At 30.9% G+C, this 20,323-nt stretch overlaps 1 protein-coding gene across 2 annotated transcripts in view; it reads right to left on the bottom strand.

Annotated features, from left to right (window-relative positions):
* LOC109595961 (protein sidekick) overlaps window positions 1-20,323 on the bottom strand; it is a 108,182-nt gene that overhangs the window by 19,725 nt on the left and 68,134 nt on the right. For both annotated transcript variants that reach the window (XM_049967227.1, XM_049967228.1), the window contains exon 2: window positions 8,082-8,177. In XM_049967227.1, the coding sequence (XP_049823184.1) occupies window positions 8,082-8,177 (96 nt within the window). The remainder of the gene's footprint in view (window positions 1-8,081; window positions 8,178-20,323) is intronic.

The following is a 20,323-nucleotide window of genomic DNA, read 5'->3' as shown; positions in this document are numbered from 1 at the left end:
GTCAAACGCTTTTCCTACTGTATATCTCGTTTTAACCTAACCGCATATCTATATAGGTTATAATTTTAACCATCTTAGACATACAGAATGCAGATATTGGTTAAAATCGGTCGATAAACACTGGTAGTTTATTTTTAACCAAAAAGTTGCAGCATAGACCCCTTGAACCGTTGAACGGTAAACAAATGGGATTAAACATATGCACTAACGATGCGTGATTATTTTTAAAATATTATTTAAATTAGTTGAGCTGTTGTATACAATTAGTTGGGGCTTCCATCGAGCGTGCTGCATTTTTCAGCGCCGACAAATCGCTGATCGGTATAATTTGAATGCATATCATAAATTATAGAAATCCGGGGTTGACCCAGTGCTGCGGCGGCGCATCCGCCAAAATCGAGAAGGTTCATTAATGTAAATGTGATTTATTAAAATTAGCGACCGTTACCTGTTGTTGCCTGTTATTATTATTAATGGGCCAAGTTTACGCAGAGACACTAATGCGAAGCCATCGCAATTACTCAAGATTACACTTGGTGAATAATTACCGGGGGTTTCGCGGGCCCGATCCGCACAAGAAACTATGCATAGAATCGGACTTTTCCTTTTGCCGCCCGGACAGGTTATTAACGCGTGTCTTTAACTTAAGTGCTATTAAGATCGCGTCCCGGGGGATGAAGTTTGATTACGCCGGCACCGAAGATGCGACGCTCCGCCGGGACCGGCAATTCCTTGCATATACAATGCATCCACCTTCCGATTTATGGATTCGAATTCATTATGATTTAAGCCGTGCTAATTGGACCTTTATTATATTGCGTCGCGACTAAAGAGAAAATAGCACAGTTCAGTGGTTCAGCAGGTGCCTCGCCTCGTTTTCGGAAGTCGAAACTTTTAATTAACACCGACCTACCGAACTTTTAATTGCGCATCCGATCGTGCGTCTCTTTTATCATTATCTCTACTGTGCATCTGAGAAATCAAAACCCGATTTAAAATAGAGCCGGATCGGGCAAGTCCCGCGGGACGGGAACGAGCTTACGCTTCGATATGCAAATACAGTGCAACGAGAGGACTGGTAAAAATACACGCGACGACCATTAAATTTTCTGAAATTAACTACAGTAAATTGCCACGCTGCGATTCACCGGCACTTCCTTTCGTTTTACGATTTTTTCATTTTTTTTAAACCAACAGTACTACAACAAAATTGAGTCTTAGAATTGTAAACCGACAAAGAAAAGTAATTAAGTTTTATAATTCCCTAAACTGATAGAACCTAAAGAGAACTATTCATAAAGTTCACAACTACAAAGGCAGAAAGTACTACTGCCCTGTGTATGCAAATCTAATATAATTTATACCAATTATGAACACACTGTATACAAATATATCGGTGAATATTTCATGTATTAAAAATAATTCTGTTAGCTACAAATCAAAAAGCTAAATATTATACTGGCAAAAAGTAGAGCAACTTTTTAGTTAATGTCACTAATTTCTACAAAATACACAATAATTTTTAGTTTCATAGTATACGCCAAAATAAAATAAGTTAATATAGTAACTTGTGGAAATTTTCAAGATTTGGTGATGTGGAAGGAAAACATAAAACTGGATGACCATGGAATTGGAAGACCAATAGGTTTCAGGATAAATAAATCTTATCCTACTCCAAAAAAGATCCTTTCCTGACTTCCAATAAAATAATAGGTTTACTTGAGATACAAGAGACAGATTACTACAAGAGGGTCCGCGAGGAGGTCAGACTAAAAAACCACTGCTATCAGAGAACGGACGATTCAGAGTTGAATTTACCAGGTCCCTTTTACACTAGACATTAAATGATTGGAAACGATCTGGAGTGATGAAATCAAGTTTAAACTGGTTAGGAGTGATTGGCTTTTATATGTAAGATAACCTATTTATGAAAAGTTTAACTGAAAGTTAATGGTAAGGGGCTGCTTTTCGGAATTGGAATGGGTCCTATTCTTTGAATAGAGGGTATCATGGAACGATTTATATATAAAGAAATATTGAGGAACAATATGGTGCCGTATTCAAATAAAAATATGCCATTAAAAATTTATTTTCAACAAGATAATGACTAAAGTACACTTCAAAATATTTGAAGCAGTGCCTTTTAAAGGGAAAAATTAATGTTATGAACTGGTTATCTCAATTTCCCGATCTAAACTTCATTGAAAACTTATGGGAGATAGTGAACAACAAAAAAAAAAACACAAAGAGTATATCAGCAAGATTTATTCACGTTTCTGCAAGAGTCCTGGCAAAATATGGATCCAAATATTATTGACTATCTGTTGTTTTCCATTTAAAAAAGGTGTTTGAAAGTTATTCATAATAATGGGAATTTTACAGTATATTAGTGTAAAATATTAATTATAAATTATTTGTAGTAATAAAACTTAAAATAGCATAAGTTGCTCCACTCTTGCCAGTCCAAAACAAATAATAATCTGTAAAATTAAACTCTTTATTTTTTTTATTGTTTAACGATGTAATTGTTAAATTTATAAACGGTAGTTAATTTTCAGTATACATTTTTTTAACATAATAAGCAGGACAAAAAGTCTTTGAATTTTAAAAAAGTTGCTATACTTTCTGCCAATACTGTATCTAAATTTAATTTTGAATTAAAAAAGTCTAAATATTAAATAGAATTACTTTAAGTTTCACAATTGTATAAATTTTACATAGAATTGTTTATAAAATTAGCAATTATTTAAATTTTACATGGAATTACTTATAAAGCTTCGTAACTGATTAAATGTTGTAAAGAACTGTTAATAGTTTCACAATTTTCTAAATGTTATATAAAGTTGCTTATTTTAGTATGATCGAAATTTTACATAGAATTATGGAATAATTTCATAATTGTTTAAGTTTTATATGGAATTCTCATAAAATTTTATATAAAATTGCCATAATGTTTCATAATAGTTTAAATTTCATATGGAATTACTTATGAAATTTTATATGCAATTGTTAAGTTTTACAATTGTCTAAATATAATACGGAATTGGTTATAAATTCTACAACCATCTAAATTTAAATAAAATAGTATACATATGAAATTTCTCAACTATCTCTATTGTATATGGAATTTATATTAAGAGCTTTATAAGTATTATACAGAATTGTGTACAAAATTTAGCAACCAAAAGAAGTACAGTTAGTAGGCAAAATCTAATATTTGCATGTAATTAAGTATGGGAAAGGTTTGGATCGTCAATACAGCAATTCCAACTTTAATTAACAAACCAAACCGACACTTCGACATATCGATTAATAGAACATTCGACTGCATACGATTTTTCAAAAAGCAGTATCATTGAACTAATAATTTGGGAGAGGAAAAGGTTGGTAAATGTCCCAGCAAAACCAATAATTAACGTTGAAAATCTAGAAATAGACGTGCATTCAATCGAAAAACGCCTGTTCAAACTCCCGACATTATTATTATTTTTTTTTAAATCAACAGCACTTTTAGAAAATTGTGAAATTGAGTCTTAGAACTATAAACCGACAAAGAAAAGTAATTAAGTTTCATAATTCTCTAAACAATTTATAAAATTTCACAACTATCTGAATTCAATTTTGAATTGATTATTAATCTTTAAAACAGACTAAATATTAAATAAAATTACTTATAAAGTTTCACAATTGATAAGCAGCATTTTCGACATATCTTACTGTTTTACTACAGAAAGGGAAATGCTGTTCAAGCCAGAAAGAAATTGACCGATGTGTATGGAGAAGATGTGTTGACAGTTCGCCAGTGCCAGAACTGGTTCGCTAAATTTCGATCCGGCAATTTTGATGTCGAAGATGCACCACGTTCGGGAAGGCCGGTTGAAGCTGATAAAGACGCGATAAAGGCATTAGTTGATGCGAACCTGCGAATAACAACACATGAGATCGGATTGAGGTTAAATTTATCAATTTCAACAGTTTATGACAACTTGAAATGCCTTGGATTATCCTCGAAGCTCGATGTATGGGTTCCCCATGTTCTCACAGAGAGAAATCTGTGTCGCCGCATTGACGTCTGCGATTCGTTTCTCAAATGTCACGAAAATGATCCGTTTTTGAAGCGCAGCATCATTGGGGATGAAGAATGGGTTGTATACAACAACGTCAAACGCAAGAGGTCATGGAGCAAAAAAGATGAACCGGCTCAAACCATTTCCAAAACCGATATTCACCAAAAAAAAGTGATGCAGTCTGTTTGGTGGGATTTTAAAGGAATCGTTTTTTTTGAGCTTTTACCGGATAACACAACGATTAATTCGGAAGTCCACTGTCGTCAGCTGGACAAACTGAATGATGCACTTCAACAGAAAAGGCCAGAACTAATCAACAGGAAAGGTGTAGTGTTTCACCAAGACAATGCGAGATCTCACACAAGTTTGGTCACTCGCCAAAAGCTTTTACAGCTTGAATGGTATACAAGGCCACACCCACCATATTCTTCAGACCTAGCACCATCGGATTATTATTTGTTCCGGTCACTCCAAAATTTTTTAGACGGTAAAACTTTCACCTCAAATGTGGAGGCCAAAAATCATCTCGATCAGTTTTTTCCCAGCAAAGTCCAAAAATTTTATGAGTGTGGAATTATGCTACTACCAGAAAAATGGCAAAATGTGTTGGATCAGAACGGCCAATATATAATTTAATAAAGTATTTGTTTATTATACGAAAACTGTCTTTCATTTCCACAAAAAAAAAAACGAAATTATTTTCCGAACAACCTAATAAGTTAAGATTTATTATATATAAACTTTCATAATTGTCTAAATTTTATACAGAATTATGTGCAAAATTTAGCAACTGACAAAGTTGTGTATAGAAGTACAGTTAGTAGGCAAAATCTAATATTTGCATGCAATTATGTATGAAAAAGGTTTGGATCGTCAATACAGCTATTCCAACCCTAATTAACGAACCAAACCGACACTTCGACATATCGATTAATAGAACATTCGACTGCATACGATTTTTCAAAAAGCGTCATTGAACCAATAATTCGGGGGAGGAAAAGGGTGGTAAATGTCCCAGCAAAACCATTAATTAACGTTGAAAATCTAGAAATAGACGTGCAATACAATCGAAAAACGTCTGTTCAAACTCCCGACTCTGAAAACCAACCCGATTTAAATGTGCGATAAATCACCCGGCAAGAACAATGCCGACTGTTGGCTTATTTAAATTTTCCCCGATTTACAACGGGACAAAACAACCGCTAGCGCGACTCATTCATAAAACGACCGCTAAAACAGATCGGAACCATTTTTTATGCTTGAATAGATAACCTGTGTTACTTTGTTCGAACGGGCTAAAAATCCTGCTTGTGCTTGATTGAATTACCTAAATTATGACACTAAATATGAATAATATGGCGCAGTAAATCACATTTTTTTCGGCGTACCGGTGTGGAATATTTAAAACGTACATCATGAAATATTTACTAACAGATTTCTCAGTCTAGTCAACACAATGCATATTGATGATTTCCAGTACATTTACCCGCGGGGTTTGCGTCACAATCGCGCATATAATTTCAGTGTCGATGCACATTTTTATAAAAATAATAGGGAGGATGAAAACTGAAAAAATCCAAAATTTTTCGTCGATCGAAAATTTCTATCGCCGACAAAATATTGGATGTAAACAATTTAGATTTAACGGAATCATAAATTAATGAAACAAACAGCGATTTCAGGATTTTTTAATGGAGAAAGCGATGGATTTTGCGATAAAAATCTAATTACTATTTATACAAATATAGAATATTTTATAGTTGCGTAAGTCGTACGTTTAATCAATTTTGATTTTATGAATAATACATGAACAGCGTATTAATATTTACTCTGCTAAATTACGATTTGATGGATCGTGGATTTTGCGTATTGTTAAACGATATATTCTTATTGTGTGCAACTGTTTTCAGTAAAAATATGTTTTATTATGGTAAACATGTAATAAATCCACCGAGTGAAGTTCACTTTCGATTTTCGGAATGTAAAAATTGAGATTTATCGTGTCCGCATCGGCGTGTCCATGCATCTATGTCGATGTAAACGAAAAAACTACACAGACACGGTCCGGTGTCGGGAGTACGGACTGGTTCGTTGTAATGATGCCCGGATTTTGATCTATGTGACCCGCGCTCAAATAAAATAATCTGATCGGCCATTAAGCCCCAACGCTACTTAAGAATTCAAACTAGGATTTAATATTCATTAAAACGGACGCGCTCGTCAAAAAGTTGGGCGGTTAAAATGTACTCGTAAAAACGCTCCATTAAATCACCCTAATCCTGAGGACACTAGTGGAATTTTGATATCGAAAGCGGTGATTGATTATCTAATCACCGTTTTAGGTAATTAGTCGCACTAATCTAGTTTATCAACTACTGTGGTTCGGTCAGAAATTCAATACGCTCATCCTTCAGGAAACAATTGTGTGTAAACAGTCGAAAGTTAATTCGCTTGGAGGTGGGTCCTGAAAAGGTTTCATCCTCAATTTAATCACTGTGAAATATTAAAGGGAGTTGTGAACACTTTCAAACTGGTAACAAAACGGACTTTATTCACCTACTCTAAATTTTATGATGAATTGTTAATAAAGTTTAATAATTCTACAGAACCTATAAAAAGTTCGACAATTATATAAATCTATATATAATTACTCAAAAGATTTCACAACTTTATATATTGATTGGAAAGCTTTCGATCCTACTGAATTTTGAGAGAGACATCATGCATGATAGAGACAGTAAAAGCTCCTACTACGAAGCAAATTTACAGACTTTTACTGTGTCTGTCGTGCATGATTTCTCTCTCAAAATACAGTCAGACCAAACAGTTTTCGATTGGTATATGTATATGCTTGTAAAGATTCGGAAATGTGGTAAGTTCAAGTTGAATTGGTTAAAATGTATCACAATTTCCTATTTTTTAAAAGATGTTCAAGAATGTTGTCGTTTTTGTAATGAGCTGGAATATGAAACCTATTGAAGTATATGACGAACCCAAGACGCTGTTTTATAGGTAAGACACTTCGCTACAAAACATCATATCTATTAAGTTGTTTAGGAGTTAGTACCACACAACAATTTTTGTTTCGTGGTCATGTTGAATCAAAAGGCATTGGAAAGTTATCAAATTCTTATTAAGAAAAACGGCTCTATTCTTATTGACAAAGAACACGGAAATCGACCAAAGAAGTTTGAAGAAGATGAATTACAATTCAATTATTATAAACAGCACGAAATTTTCATACTAGGAACACTTGGGAATCGATAGATTTAATTGTTTAATGTCACTATATAGGAACTACACTACATTAAAATTTAAAAAACACCCATTAATTTTTGAGCTATATTTTTTTTCATTTGACCATTCATGAACCCACTTTAAAAATAAAAAAACCGCTTATTTTTCGAGTTCAAAATTTTTATTTTTAGTCCGAAACGAGCCCATAAAGTGCCCTAAATTCCTGTTATGCCAAAATTAGATTATGCGAGATACACCCATTTAAACTCAATGAGACAACTGGTTTTACATAAATAACTTAAAATTAAAAAAATAGGTTTTTGAGCCCATTACTCACAAATTTTATAAGATAATATAAGTATGTAGTATAATATGTACATAAGAAGCTCGAAATACCTATAATTTGAGAATTTATAATTTATTATAGCCAACCGTATTATTTAAATAAGTAAACAGCTTACACACAATCTAACTTAAAAATTTAATAAGAAGTCAACTATTTTTAGAGTACAAAATGCTCTTGGGCCGAAATTAGCCCATATAGAGCAGCTTAAAGGTCACACAATTTTTATGTAGAATAGCTTATAGTTTCAATGTTTAAATTTTAAGTTTACACAATTTAAATTTTTAATATTTCTCAATGATTAAAATTATGTATGTGTATGGACAGTTGAAAGTATCGCCCTTAATTTAGTAGCAGTAAATTATTAAAGGAAATTGCAAATACAACAAACAAACTGTTTAAAAGTTAATTATTTAAAAACAAAGTTTACTCACCCACTACTTGGCACTGCATAATTTTAATCGTCCCTAATCTGATCGTAATCTTGCTGGATAGAGAGGTCGTGAATCGAGGTGCTTGCAACGAATTATCTGAAAATAACAGAAAAACGTCAATATACATGAATAATAAAGCCATAAGACGTGTAAACTGCGTTTTGAGCAAAACATTCATAAAAACAATAAAGAACAGTTTCCCACAGAGAGGAATTTTTCAACAGGTGGAACAACGAACGACTCCTAAATAGATAAAGAACTCCCAAATCCTGCGGGACCGAAAATCGGAGAGCGAACAGGTCGCTATTCCTTTGCGTTATATTTACAAGTAGATTTGGGGGTGTTTTACAACGAATATTGGGGCCGTAACACTTTGCTGTGCATACTTGTGCCATGGATCGATGTTGCTTCCATGCATCTCAGCATCCCAGATGCAACACCACGCTACTGCTTGTAAATAATAAACAAACAACGTTTTAAAAGCGCTGATATTTCAATTTCAGGTGCATCGAAATAAAAATTACCGTTGTGTTTTGTTCGCAGGACCCGTGTCCTTTGTGTCTCGTTTCGGGGATGCTAATGCGGACCATAATGGACTTATCGTGTTCGTAACGAGACAAGTAATTACAAGTTGCACACCTTGAATAAAATTCGGTTTACATTAAAACGAAATAGGTTAATACGCAATTAATTTCGCACACTTCTTTTATGCCTTTCATCCCATCCATCCTCCGGATGATGGATCTGATGTGTGGTGCGGTTTACTAAGTATAATGTCTGACGTTTTTATTATTATTTTTTTATTGAACGAAATTAATTTGCACCATAAAAGTCCAACATTTATTTATATGATTCGGTGTTATCAGTTATTTGGAATAAAATTTAATGTTTGTATGCTAAAAATGGTCAATAAATTCAATGTATGTTGATTTATGTCTGCAACGGAAATTGGTAAAATACATACATAAAAATAATAAAATATACATTGTATATAGTTCAATGTATAATATAGTTGTTCTACTTATTATAACCTCAACCACCAATTATATATAAAATTATATATAAGTTTCAGAGCTGTCTAATTTTTATAAAAAATTGGAAAATTGCCTCATCTTAGACTTTCTTATACAATTTAGCAACTATCCAAATTTTATATACAATTACTTTAGTTTTTAAATTTTATACAAAATTTCTTATTATTAAGATCCAAAATCACATAAATTTTATAAAAATTTACTTAAAAATATTCTCAGCGGCCTAGATGTTATAAAAGTTGCTTATTAAGTTTTAAAATTTTATATAGTATTACTTTTAAATATTTCTAAATTACAACAAATACATAAAATTTCTTGTAGAATTCGACATCTTCATTTATATAAACCTTATGCAGAACTGTTTATAAAGTTAGGGAGTTATAAAATACTGCGAATGAGGTTTGATAATTATTTAAATTTTATATGGAACTTCATCTAATTTAAATCTATAGAAGTTAGGTAATTTAATAAATTGATGAAACTTTTTCAGAGTATAATGTATATATATTTGTGATTTACATTTTTAATAAATTATCATATTGGCACAAAGTTTTAATAAACTAAAAACCTGTTTTGATATTTGATAAAAAAATTCCTCATTTTAAAAGTACATAAGTTTCGCTCCATCTCTAATTGTTTACAGAACATTAACTCATTTCGCCTCTATTATGCGAGTGGTTGTAAATTTTTCGGAACCGTTCACCTAATCCGTTATACCCGTTTATTAATTTAGTTAATTGTCCCACGACATCGGAACAACACAATCCGACTAATGTGACTGCACGCAAGACGGAACGCTCCACGAATTTACAGTTGCAACGCGAAACTGGTAGGTCGAGGGGCGCAAACAACCCGAATGATTTATGCCTTTAATTTTGTAATTTTGTGCGCGGCACAATTACCCCAAAACGACGAAAAAAAGAGCCGCCACTCGTATGTTAAAACTGGGACTGATTTAGTTTGTCGGAGATTTTAATGCAATCGGTGAAATTGCACTGTCTGTTATAATATGTTTACTTGGATTTCGTAGTCTGGATATTAAAGTGGGGTTTTTGCAGAAAATTGCTCCTGTTCAAAAACCGAATTTATGGAGATGTTTCGAAATGTGATTTTTTCAACCAAATGTGTTTATAAAATTGCTGCGGAAAATGCATCTGGAAAACCTTTGCGAGGGGATTGAACGCACACAGAATTACGAACATCAGTTATGCAACTAATGGTTCGATCATATTTGCCGTTTTAATGAATTTCATGGAGCCGGAGCCATGAATATTGAGCGGTAATAAGCAACGCAAACATTTTAATACTGTCATTAAATATTCCGGTAATTTATGTGCGCGGCGTAATGCGAAATTTATTTCCGAGGATCGAATGCGACCGAACTTAATTTATGTCGTCCGATTGTTTCGTTTTTACCTTCCCGTTTTCATATAGCTTTATATTTCTATGGCTAATTACATCAGTTTACACGCAAAAACACATTGGACTTGGTTTTTTAAATATCGAAATATTAATATTTTTATGATATATTAGTCCTAATATATTTTTTAGATTATACAGAAATAATAGATGAACATTTTACACTTTTATATGACTCCATAAAAATAATTGATTGATTATTATGAATGATTTTTCGTCTTCATATTTTGTAACTTGTTTTCAATTTCATCTATTGTTGTCGGTTTAATGTTCTAATTCAAAATATTTCTCAAGGTTTTGTGATATTTCAACAAATTAATTAAAAAAATAAGTCAGAAAATGTGTACCTGGTTTACTGTAATAGTTATCTGGTACTTGTATAGGATAAATACTAGCATTTTATTGAATAATGTCTTATACTGCTTATCGTACATTTTCTCTATAATAATAAAAAATTGTATAAGACATTTTTTTATTCCCTTTTATTCCCCCAAGAAAGATCAGAATATTATATACATTAAATTTAGCCAATAAGAAAACGGTTTCAAATAACTGGCTATTCCATCTTTTACAGAAATAAATTGAGTAATGTTAGAACCTCTTTAATATAAAACAGAAGACCACACAAATGTAAAACAAAAAGTAAAATTATTTTAGTTAATTTTATTTGGGATATATCCCAAAATCTAGGTATATCTAATGGGTTCAAAAATAGAAAATTATTAAAAAAATTCTGGATTTTATTGAGGGAGCAATAAGAGAACTTTCCACTGACTAAGACTCTTTAAGATTCTTTGAAAGTCCATTAATATTTTTCGATTAAACATTCATAAAGGAACGTGTCAAAAATTGATTACCAATTTAAGGTGTTGTTGAGTATAATTAATTATTTTTTAACTGTGACAAAATTGGGTAAATCATTAGTCCATTATTGTTTCTGGATTAAAGATTTTAAATGAACAGACGAAAACATCGTCAAAGTTTAATTGCGGATCAATTACCGGATGAGGCAACGTGGAAAAAGCTCAAGACAACAAACTTACGCCAAAAGAAAATAATTAATACCGAGTTTAAAACAAAAATCGAACCTTGTGTGAATTTGTGCGGTCGAAATTATAAATGATCACGATTAATCAATGTAATATTCATTAGGCACCTCAATAACTGATTTACAACACCTCGACTGTAGCTAATTTAACCGCATTGAAACACCCATGTGGGATATCGCATACGTTATTGTTTTTCGGATGATGAATGACTCCAAATGAAACTGGGCCGAAAATATTAATCTATATGAATATTGAAAATCATACTCCACATGATACTTTCAACAGGTACATAAAATGGTTAAAATACGCAATATAATATAATTGCCAATAATATAAACCAATAATTTCAGCTATTTGTATTTCATAAAATAATAATTAATAGCAATTCACGTGTTTCTTTTTATAATTTTTAAATACAATAGCCCTTTCTAATTATATTTTTTTTAACTCTCACAATAATGATTTTACAAACAACGAAAAAAAAAGCACGTAAATTCGGTGTGGGACTTAGCAACAAGCATAAATATAAAAGTAGTTTAACCCCGATTAAAAATATAATATGATGTAGTGTCGGTGCAATAATTTCGGATTAACCCCCATATTCTGTTTACGCCGGTCCAAGTCCGATAAAAAAGCGCTGATCCAGAGAGACGTTATCTCATCTGCAGCGAATTAAAATTTATTTATTAAAACAAAACTAAAAAAAATGTACCCATGTCCAATAAATTCATGTAACTGCAATTTCCGCTGCGGAATAAAAATTATTTCTATTTTCTATTGTTTTGTGCGTTACAATGTTATTTGCATACTGATTACATTGCAATTTTGCTAGTAATATGTAAATGTTCGTTAGAACATAATAAATTTTATAATGTGGAACAATTTGAAAAAATATTAGTTTGCAGTAAACAAACTAAGGCAATTTTTAAACATAATTAAATCTATGTACAACGTCTCTTTAAAATAGATGGGAACAGGTAGAACAGGTTACAATTCAGCATAAAAAACTTTTTCCATAATGATACAGAAGCGTAGACAGTGGAAGGTTCTCCTTTTCTCGTCTTATTTTAGACGAAGACGTCTCTGAATATTGTTGCTTTTCATATAATAAAGAATCAAGTAGGTATGATGAAATAATCTCATTATTGTATTTGTAAAAAGTATATGAATATGGTAACTTTAATTTATTATAATTTACAGTCTGATACCAAAAGAAAGAACTGAAAATGCATTTAATGAAATTAGCCAAGGGAAAAGACCGGATTTATTGGTTTTTAACTTCAAAGAGAATAAATTTATACATTAATGCAGACGGAGTGAAATTTATGTTTATTAAATTAATAAAAAATTTAATTTTCATTTTTTATTATCAAAATTAATCAAATGTATATTCACATGGTTTTTGTATTGTTTGGATATCACTTTATAATATAAAAATAAATATTAAATTACTTAATAAAGTACCAGAAAAGGTTATTTAAGCTTTTAACAATAATTTTTACATTTTTACAACCCATACATTTCTAACGAAAATAAATAAATATAATAAATAAAATAATGATCAAAAAGTGTTTACTCCAATTAAATCATGAGAGAGGCAAAACAGAGACAGTAAAAATCTTCTACTACACAACAAACTGAAGACGTTTACTGTCACTGTCATGGGTGTTCTGTGCTGTCATGCATGATATCTCTCTCAAGAGTCAGCCGGAATAAACGTTTTTCCATCAGTATAGTGAATGAAGTAAAATGCAACACGTAGGCTTGAGTTGTCGTGAAGAATCAGAACCTTCTTTTTATTGACCGAAAGAGCTTTATCTTTGAGTAAATTTTTTAAAAACTTGGTGGGCAGTAAGGTTAAGGCTTACCTGTTACACCAGGTTCACCAATTTCAACCTATTGTCCAGATCGAGAATTGTTGTAATCAATCATTTTTCGTCGCTGTAATAATATGATCAATAAAAGCCTCATTTGCATTGCGTGCAAGAGGAGTATTGTCAATTGTCCTCTGTTAATTTATGTAGAATCTATTTATTTAACTTTCTGATTAACTTTATTGTTTTTTATGGTCATCACATTTTAACGATTAGTCTATTTTCAAATAAATTGTACGATTTTTTTTTAAACACGAAATGAAAATTTAAATAACATAGCTAGAAAGAGCAATGAAAGTTGTGAAGTTTGTGAAATGGAATAGGCCAACTAAATAATTACAATGAAAATTACGTCATTAAAAAATATATAGACTTTTTACATTATTATAATAAAACCGTTTTTTACAATCTTAATTTTTAACGACGGTTATGCAGAAATAGCGTTTTGAAATGCAACTAAAATACGCACACTAAAATAAATAAGAAACATTAAATAAAAACAATTACACAAATTTATTAATCTTCATAAAATTAATAAACATTGTTCAGACATAAATAGTTTGGCTCCTGATGCATTAATGGCCTACAAAATCGCCGCCATAAAATAATAATAATACGATAATTTAATTAAACACAGCCATTAAACCCCATGGAATATTATAAAATGGGCGGATCGTGTTTTCTATTGACCATATTTTCGGCTTATGCCGAAAGTAGTTAATAGTTTCAAACGATTGGCTGATTAATAATTTATGTATATTATTTAATAACAAAACCGACCGTAAATTAAATTGTTTAGTGTAGGAAAACAATAAATTCGGGTTTGAATTGTTTAATTAATTAACGGCCACGCATTCGCATCGTTCGATAATTTGCGAAGTAGTGTGGATTTATCATAATTTATGGAATGTTACACCTGCATCGATATTTATTCACTTCGCTTTATTGGATTTTGTATTAAACTTGTTTTTTAATTATCACATGTTTTTTTTACATAAACACAGATTTAGTAAATCACACTAGAAGTTTGAAATAAAAGCAACATGGAATTTTTTATCTCCTACCATAACATGCACATCATGCATTGTCCCACTCCTTAGTCGGTCGGTTGGTAAAGGCAATAAACCGATGCGACCCAATTCCGTCTGGCATTATCGGGACGAAAACCGTCCCGAGACACTCCAAAGGACTGAATGGGTACAAAATGCACCCAGCTTGTGTACAGGTGGCGACAATGCTCCGGGATTGTGGAACTGCACTGCAAACCTGCTTCCATTGTTTATTATGGAAAGGGACAACGTGCTGGGATAAAGGAAAATGCGGTTTTTCTCGAATTGATGAATCAATGTTTAAATGGTACTGAAATGGAAGCACACAAACAATAAGGTTTTGTTTTTACTAACTGATGATATATTTTTACATTAATTCGAATGGATTTACTTTGCATTTAGAGTTTGTTGATTCATAACACAAGATTTAAAGTTCTCTTAAAAATATAACAAGTTTTTGTTAAATTTATATTTAAAATAATACACTACATTCTTTCTACAATAATTCACTATGACGCTAATTTAAATTATTTAAATCACAGAAATAGTAAACATTTAAAAAATAATTATTAAATAATTTATGCATAACTTACATAACATAAATTTTTTTAATGTCTAATAATCTCAATTCTTCATCTAAATTTAATGGTTTTTGGTGTTTTGAAGATGAGAGGTTAGGTTGTTCCGCAAGTTTTTCATTGGATTTAAATCCCGTCTTTGCACTGGCCAATTAAGAACCTCGAGATGATCTTTTCATCAGTTTTGAACAACGTTAGAAGCATGCTTCGGATCGTCATCATCATCATAAAAATCCATGTAACTGAACGAAATTATCGTTGATCAAAGTTTCTATTATATCTCTCATAATTTTCACAAAACCTTATTGTTTATTACCTGGTCCTATTCCTATGGAAGATAAGGACATTCTTTTGCATATTCTTCTAATTTTTTTTGTTAGAACGTTTTCTTAAGGTGTTTTAAAATTTAATATTTTTAATAACATTTCCATAAACCATTTCTTGGCAGCCTATTAAGTTTATAGTGATGTCAATAATATTTGTTTAATGTTAATTATTATTTCCCTCATCTCCCAACTTCAACGGTTCTCTCTTTCCACTGAAATTGAATTATTCAATAAAATAATAAATATCCCACTCACAATACTATTAAAAATATTGTTTATGTGCTATTTCTTTGGCCAACCAATTCTCACTAATATGTGCGTTTACCTTCATCATTTTCAAGACGTACGACAAAAAAACGTATTAAACATACAAATAAATTTTATGTATACTGAATTAAATCCCTTTATGAAATATCTTACAAAATATTTAATTTTAAATTTTGGTCACCACTGTATTAATAATGAAATTAAAAAAGTTTCCAGATATTAAATTTGTCAAGAATATATTTAAAAATTTTCAGTCAAAGTTTGTTTTAGAATCCAGCGAAATTGTAAATAAAATTATATATAAATTGTTGTTAAAGAAGTTAACAAGTTAACAAATATAATAAATCTATATTATTTACTCGACAATCTAGTTTAGTTCAACATATAAAACAATGGTAAGAATGGATCGATCTATTTGAAACGGAATAGGTAACACTAGCAATTTAAATAACTAAAAAGTAATTTGTAAACTAATTATTATTCATTGCGTTGCTGCAGTTGAATCAATATTATCTTGACCAGAAGTTAGATTGGATTGTGTACATAAACAATCGAGGAAATGATAAAACTTTCTCAGTATTAATAATCCTTAAAAGTCCTTAAGAAAACGACAATAAACAACATTGTAGAATTTTATTGTCCCTTGCTATCGTCTCCTGCGTTAATGGGGACAATTAAACGGCGCTAATGCGATGATAGTTCCTCCTCCTACATCCTATTAGACGCTAATTAATCTATTATTAATATCAGCATCAATAGCACCCGCTTAGTTGGTAATCACATGCGTTGCAATCTGTTTTTGGTCGTCCGATTTCGTCGATTCGATCAATCGAGATGGAACGTAGAACGTAGAACGTAGAACGCAGAACGCAACGAGCATATGGGGCCATTAATGAGTCGTTGCATTAAGTGTTTGCCCCTTTTATGTCCGGTGCCATTTCTGCAGAATGCGGTCTTTGAGAACGAGAGTTGTTGAACCCGCCACACACGGCAACACACTCACGTCCTTTCATTTGCGAAGTTCGCGGATTCGATCGGTGTTTTATGATCGCTATTCGCAAACGTATCGGTCGCGGCTTCACTTTTTTTTAATACGGACAATGGAAGACGCATTAACGATATTATCGCCGTAGCTCCGAGATGGATCTTTAATTTACCAAAGTACACCCATTCATTACGTTTACGAAGACTTATTTGTTTGTCTGTGGATACGTGTGCAATTGCGTTCGCACGTGAACTAAATGTCGAGCGGCATAAAAGTTTATAATGTCCTTTTTTCTATTGTGGGATGCTGCGGTAAAAAATTTCATTATGACGACGTTGATATCTGAGCCCAGATGATGATGTAACCGATATGAAACATGTGGATTACTTTGCGTCTCGACTAAAATGAATTTTTGATGTAAGGAAATACTATCGAGAATAAAATATAATTATCTAATCTTTTGTGATGAAATCATAGCAAAAAGCGTTGTATTCGGCCGCAATTTTCCTTCGGCAATTTAAATCAGATATTGCGGAAATAATCGGGTTCGGCGGAACGATTAGGAAAACAATATAAAAATTAATAAGGCTATTAACGTTTGGAAATGCACAAGGCGAAATAATAATGAACAGTAATTTAGGGGGTTGATTAATATTCGCAATGGCGAGCTGTAATATTCATAAAGATGGTTATTCGTTTTTGGTCCTCTTTTATACTATATTTACTGTATATAAATTTTAAATTCCTTATTTATATTAAGTGAACTTGTAGACTTATAAAATTTATATTTTTGATATATTATATTATATGACTACCCGACATATTGAACATTTTTAAAGAAATTAAGATTATGAATGATGTGAGTTAACGGAGTAAAGAAAAACTACATTATAAAATACTAAATAACTTAGTAGTTTTTAGTTAAATTTTATGATGGATTTCTTTAACAAAATTTTAAACAATATTTATTATACAATACAAAGTTTCAGAATAACGTTACTTTGATTCTTGCTCTATACTGTAACCAAACTTTAAAATATAGCTTCTTTTAATCTGGTTATATATTTAAACAAAACTTGTTATATTCTTTAACATGACTCTAAATATAATTTTCCTTTAAATCTTGTTAAATTTTGTAGCAATTTTAAAATTTAAATTTATTAAGTTTAAAATTTTGAAATCGTAAATTAAGTTTATTAATTATAAATTTTAAAATTTAAATTTTGAAATTTAAATTTATTAAATTTTAAATTTTGAAAGTTTAAATTTTAAAATTTTAAAAATCTAAATTTATTATTTTTAAATTTTAGAATATTAAATTTTGAAATTTGTATTTTAAAATTTACATTTATTATATTTTAAATTTTGAAATTTTAAAAATTTACGAAATTTTATATTTTGAATTTTAAAATTTAAATTTATTAATTTTATATTTTAAAATTCAAATTTATTATATTTTAAATTTTAAAAATTTAAAATTATTAATTATAAATTTAAAAAATTAAATTTATTAAATCATAATAATAATTTTATCGACATTTTAATACATAGGTTTTCTCAAACAAAATCTAATAACAAAATATAGGCACTATCATTTTATAGGTATTGGACCAACCCTTGGTAAAATCTATTTCTATTTAGAATTTAGGATGTTGTAATCATGTGAAAATCATAAACTAAATTGTAGGAGTCTCCAGCATTATTCTAATCAATCGATAATTAGTCTTACAATTGTTTCCGAAACGAAATACCGTTCGAAGATAAAACAGGTATCATCGGAAAGGAAAAACCTCGAAGAGTTACGTGAGGCAGAAAAGATTCAACTTATCGAAGGTTGTGCCAAATATTTAGATCGAGTTATCAAGTAAAAATAACAAATAATTTTAACCCTGGACGGCATCACCAGCCAATTTGTTTCGAGTTATCAAAAATTCGAGTTATCGTGTTAAATTTTGTAACAAAATTTGATATTATATATTTTTTCTGTTTTATGTATTTTTAATAAAACTTAAAACTATGTTCTTGAAGTTAGTTTTTCTTTAAATTTTAATATATTTTTTAACAAAACATGTAACATTTTTTAAACATAATTTTCCTTTAATTTTTGTCTTATTTTTATTTTTAACAAAATAAAATTTTAAACAACATAATTTTCTTTTAGATCATCTATTTGAATTAATACAAAAATAGATCAACAATTAATTAAAACAAAAAGTGGAAGCATTATAAATAATTTAAAACTTAAATATATGTAATTAAAATAATTCAAGTTCTTAAGTTTTGATGAAATTTTTGTAAAATTCAAGATAACTAACTTTGACACCCTGTATCACCGTAATTATCAAATTGGTACTATGGTAACATAAGACAAATTGAACGATTTTCACTTTGAGAATTTCTATTTAGCCCCCTTGGGGACCCTATATATGAAAATAATCGAATATTAATGGTGTTTTAAGGATATTCAAAAAAATGGAACATCCTTAAAGAAGTATGTAGCAAATAGTAAGATTATTTTTATTATTGGTAATTTCGCGTTGCATTAATAAAATAATGTTTTCGTGACGGCCTTGATTATACTTTTAAAAACTGGAGCAATTTCCTGTACCCTATTAGAATATTAAATCCCTAATGCATTTGCCTGATTGTTTTCGACTAATTTCCTCGGCGTTTGCTTAGTTTAACTCAGTTTTTTTTATTTCTTCTACGATCGAAATCGCCGGACGGTATAATAAACGAAGTGGGACGGGTGACTGGGGCTTAGGGAGTGCAATTGTACGGTAATTAGGGACGCGTTTTGACAAACTACCCCCGCACATGAACGGGTGAATTTCGCCCGGTTTAATAACGCAATTCGCCGTGTTTTAATGCACGGGACGCCTGCACAATTGGAATTCCTCACTTTAATTCGCCCGTTACGAAACTTTGCGAGGCCATTCCCCAAAACCGACTCGACAGAATTAGCAAACAATGTTGTAATTGAGTGCGGCCCACGAGAAAAATCACGTGAAACAGAAGAGCCGATTGAAAAAGGCCTAAGCAAGGAAAAACTGCAGTCCTTACTTGTAAAGGGAAAGGACCAAACTCATTACAAAGTGAAATGCGGACCGACGAAGGAAAACGGGTGAATCTTTATAAAGATGACCTGTCTGAGATTGGGGAAGTGTTAGGAGCTGGGGCATTGTGCGACGACACAATTACTTTTAAATTTTGATTATGTAGACGCTCTTTACTCTATTTCATAACCCAAAAGCCGTTTTGGTGCCAGATACTTATCAACATCTCCTGGATATTTTTTGGACGCATTATTAATGTTTTAATTTCCAAAAGTAGTTTTACATACATTACTATTTATTACTTAAAAATGTCCTTTTATACGACATGGAAGGCTAAAGATTTTTAACACCCTTGGATATCGGTATTTCACTTTGTTCTTTTATGTACTAGTATCTCGTAAAAGTAGGATCTTTTCGTTTAATCTGAATACAAGTTATTCGGTAGATTCCTTCAAGATTTTCTGGTTTCTTATCAGATTATTCAGTTTTTGCGATTAAAATGTTGAGAATAGTTAAATGTACTTCAAGTCAAAAATGAAATTGATATTTTTTCAGAATTCCGTCCAGATCTTAGTAATGAATTTAAGAATATCTCTATTTTTGTC

Source organism: Aethina tumida, chromosome 5, assembly GCF_024364675.1.
Source record: "Aethina tumida isolate Nest 87 chromosome 5, icAetTumi1.1, whole genome shotgun sequence".
Lineage (NCBI taxonomy): Eukaryota > Metazoa > Arthropoda > Insecta > Coleoptera > Nitidulidae > Aethina > Aethina tumida.
This window is presented reverse-complemented; position numbering and strand designations above follow the sequence as displayed.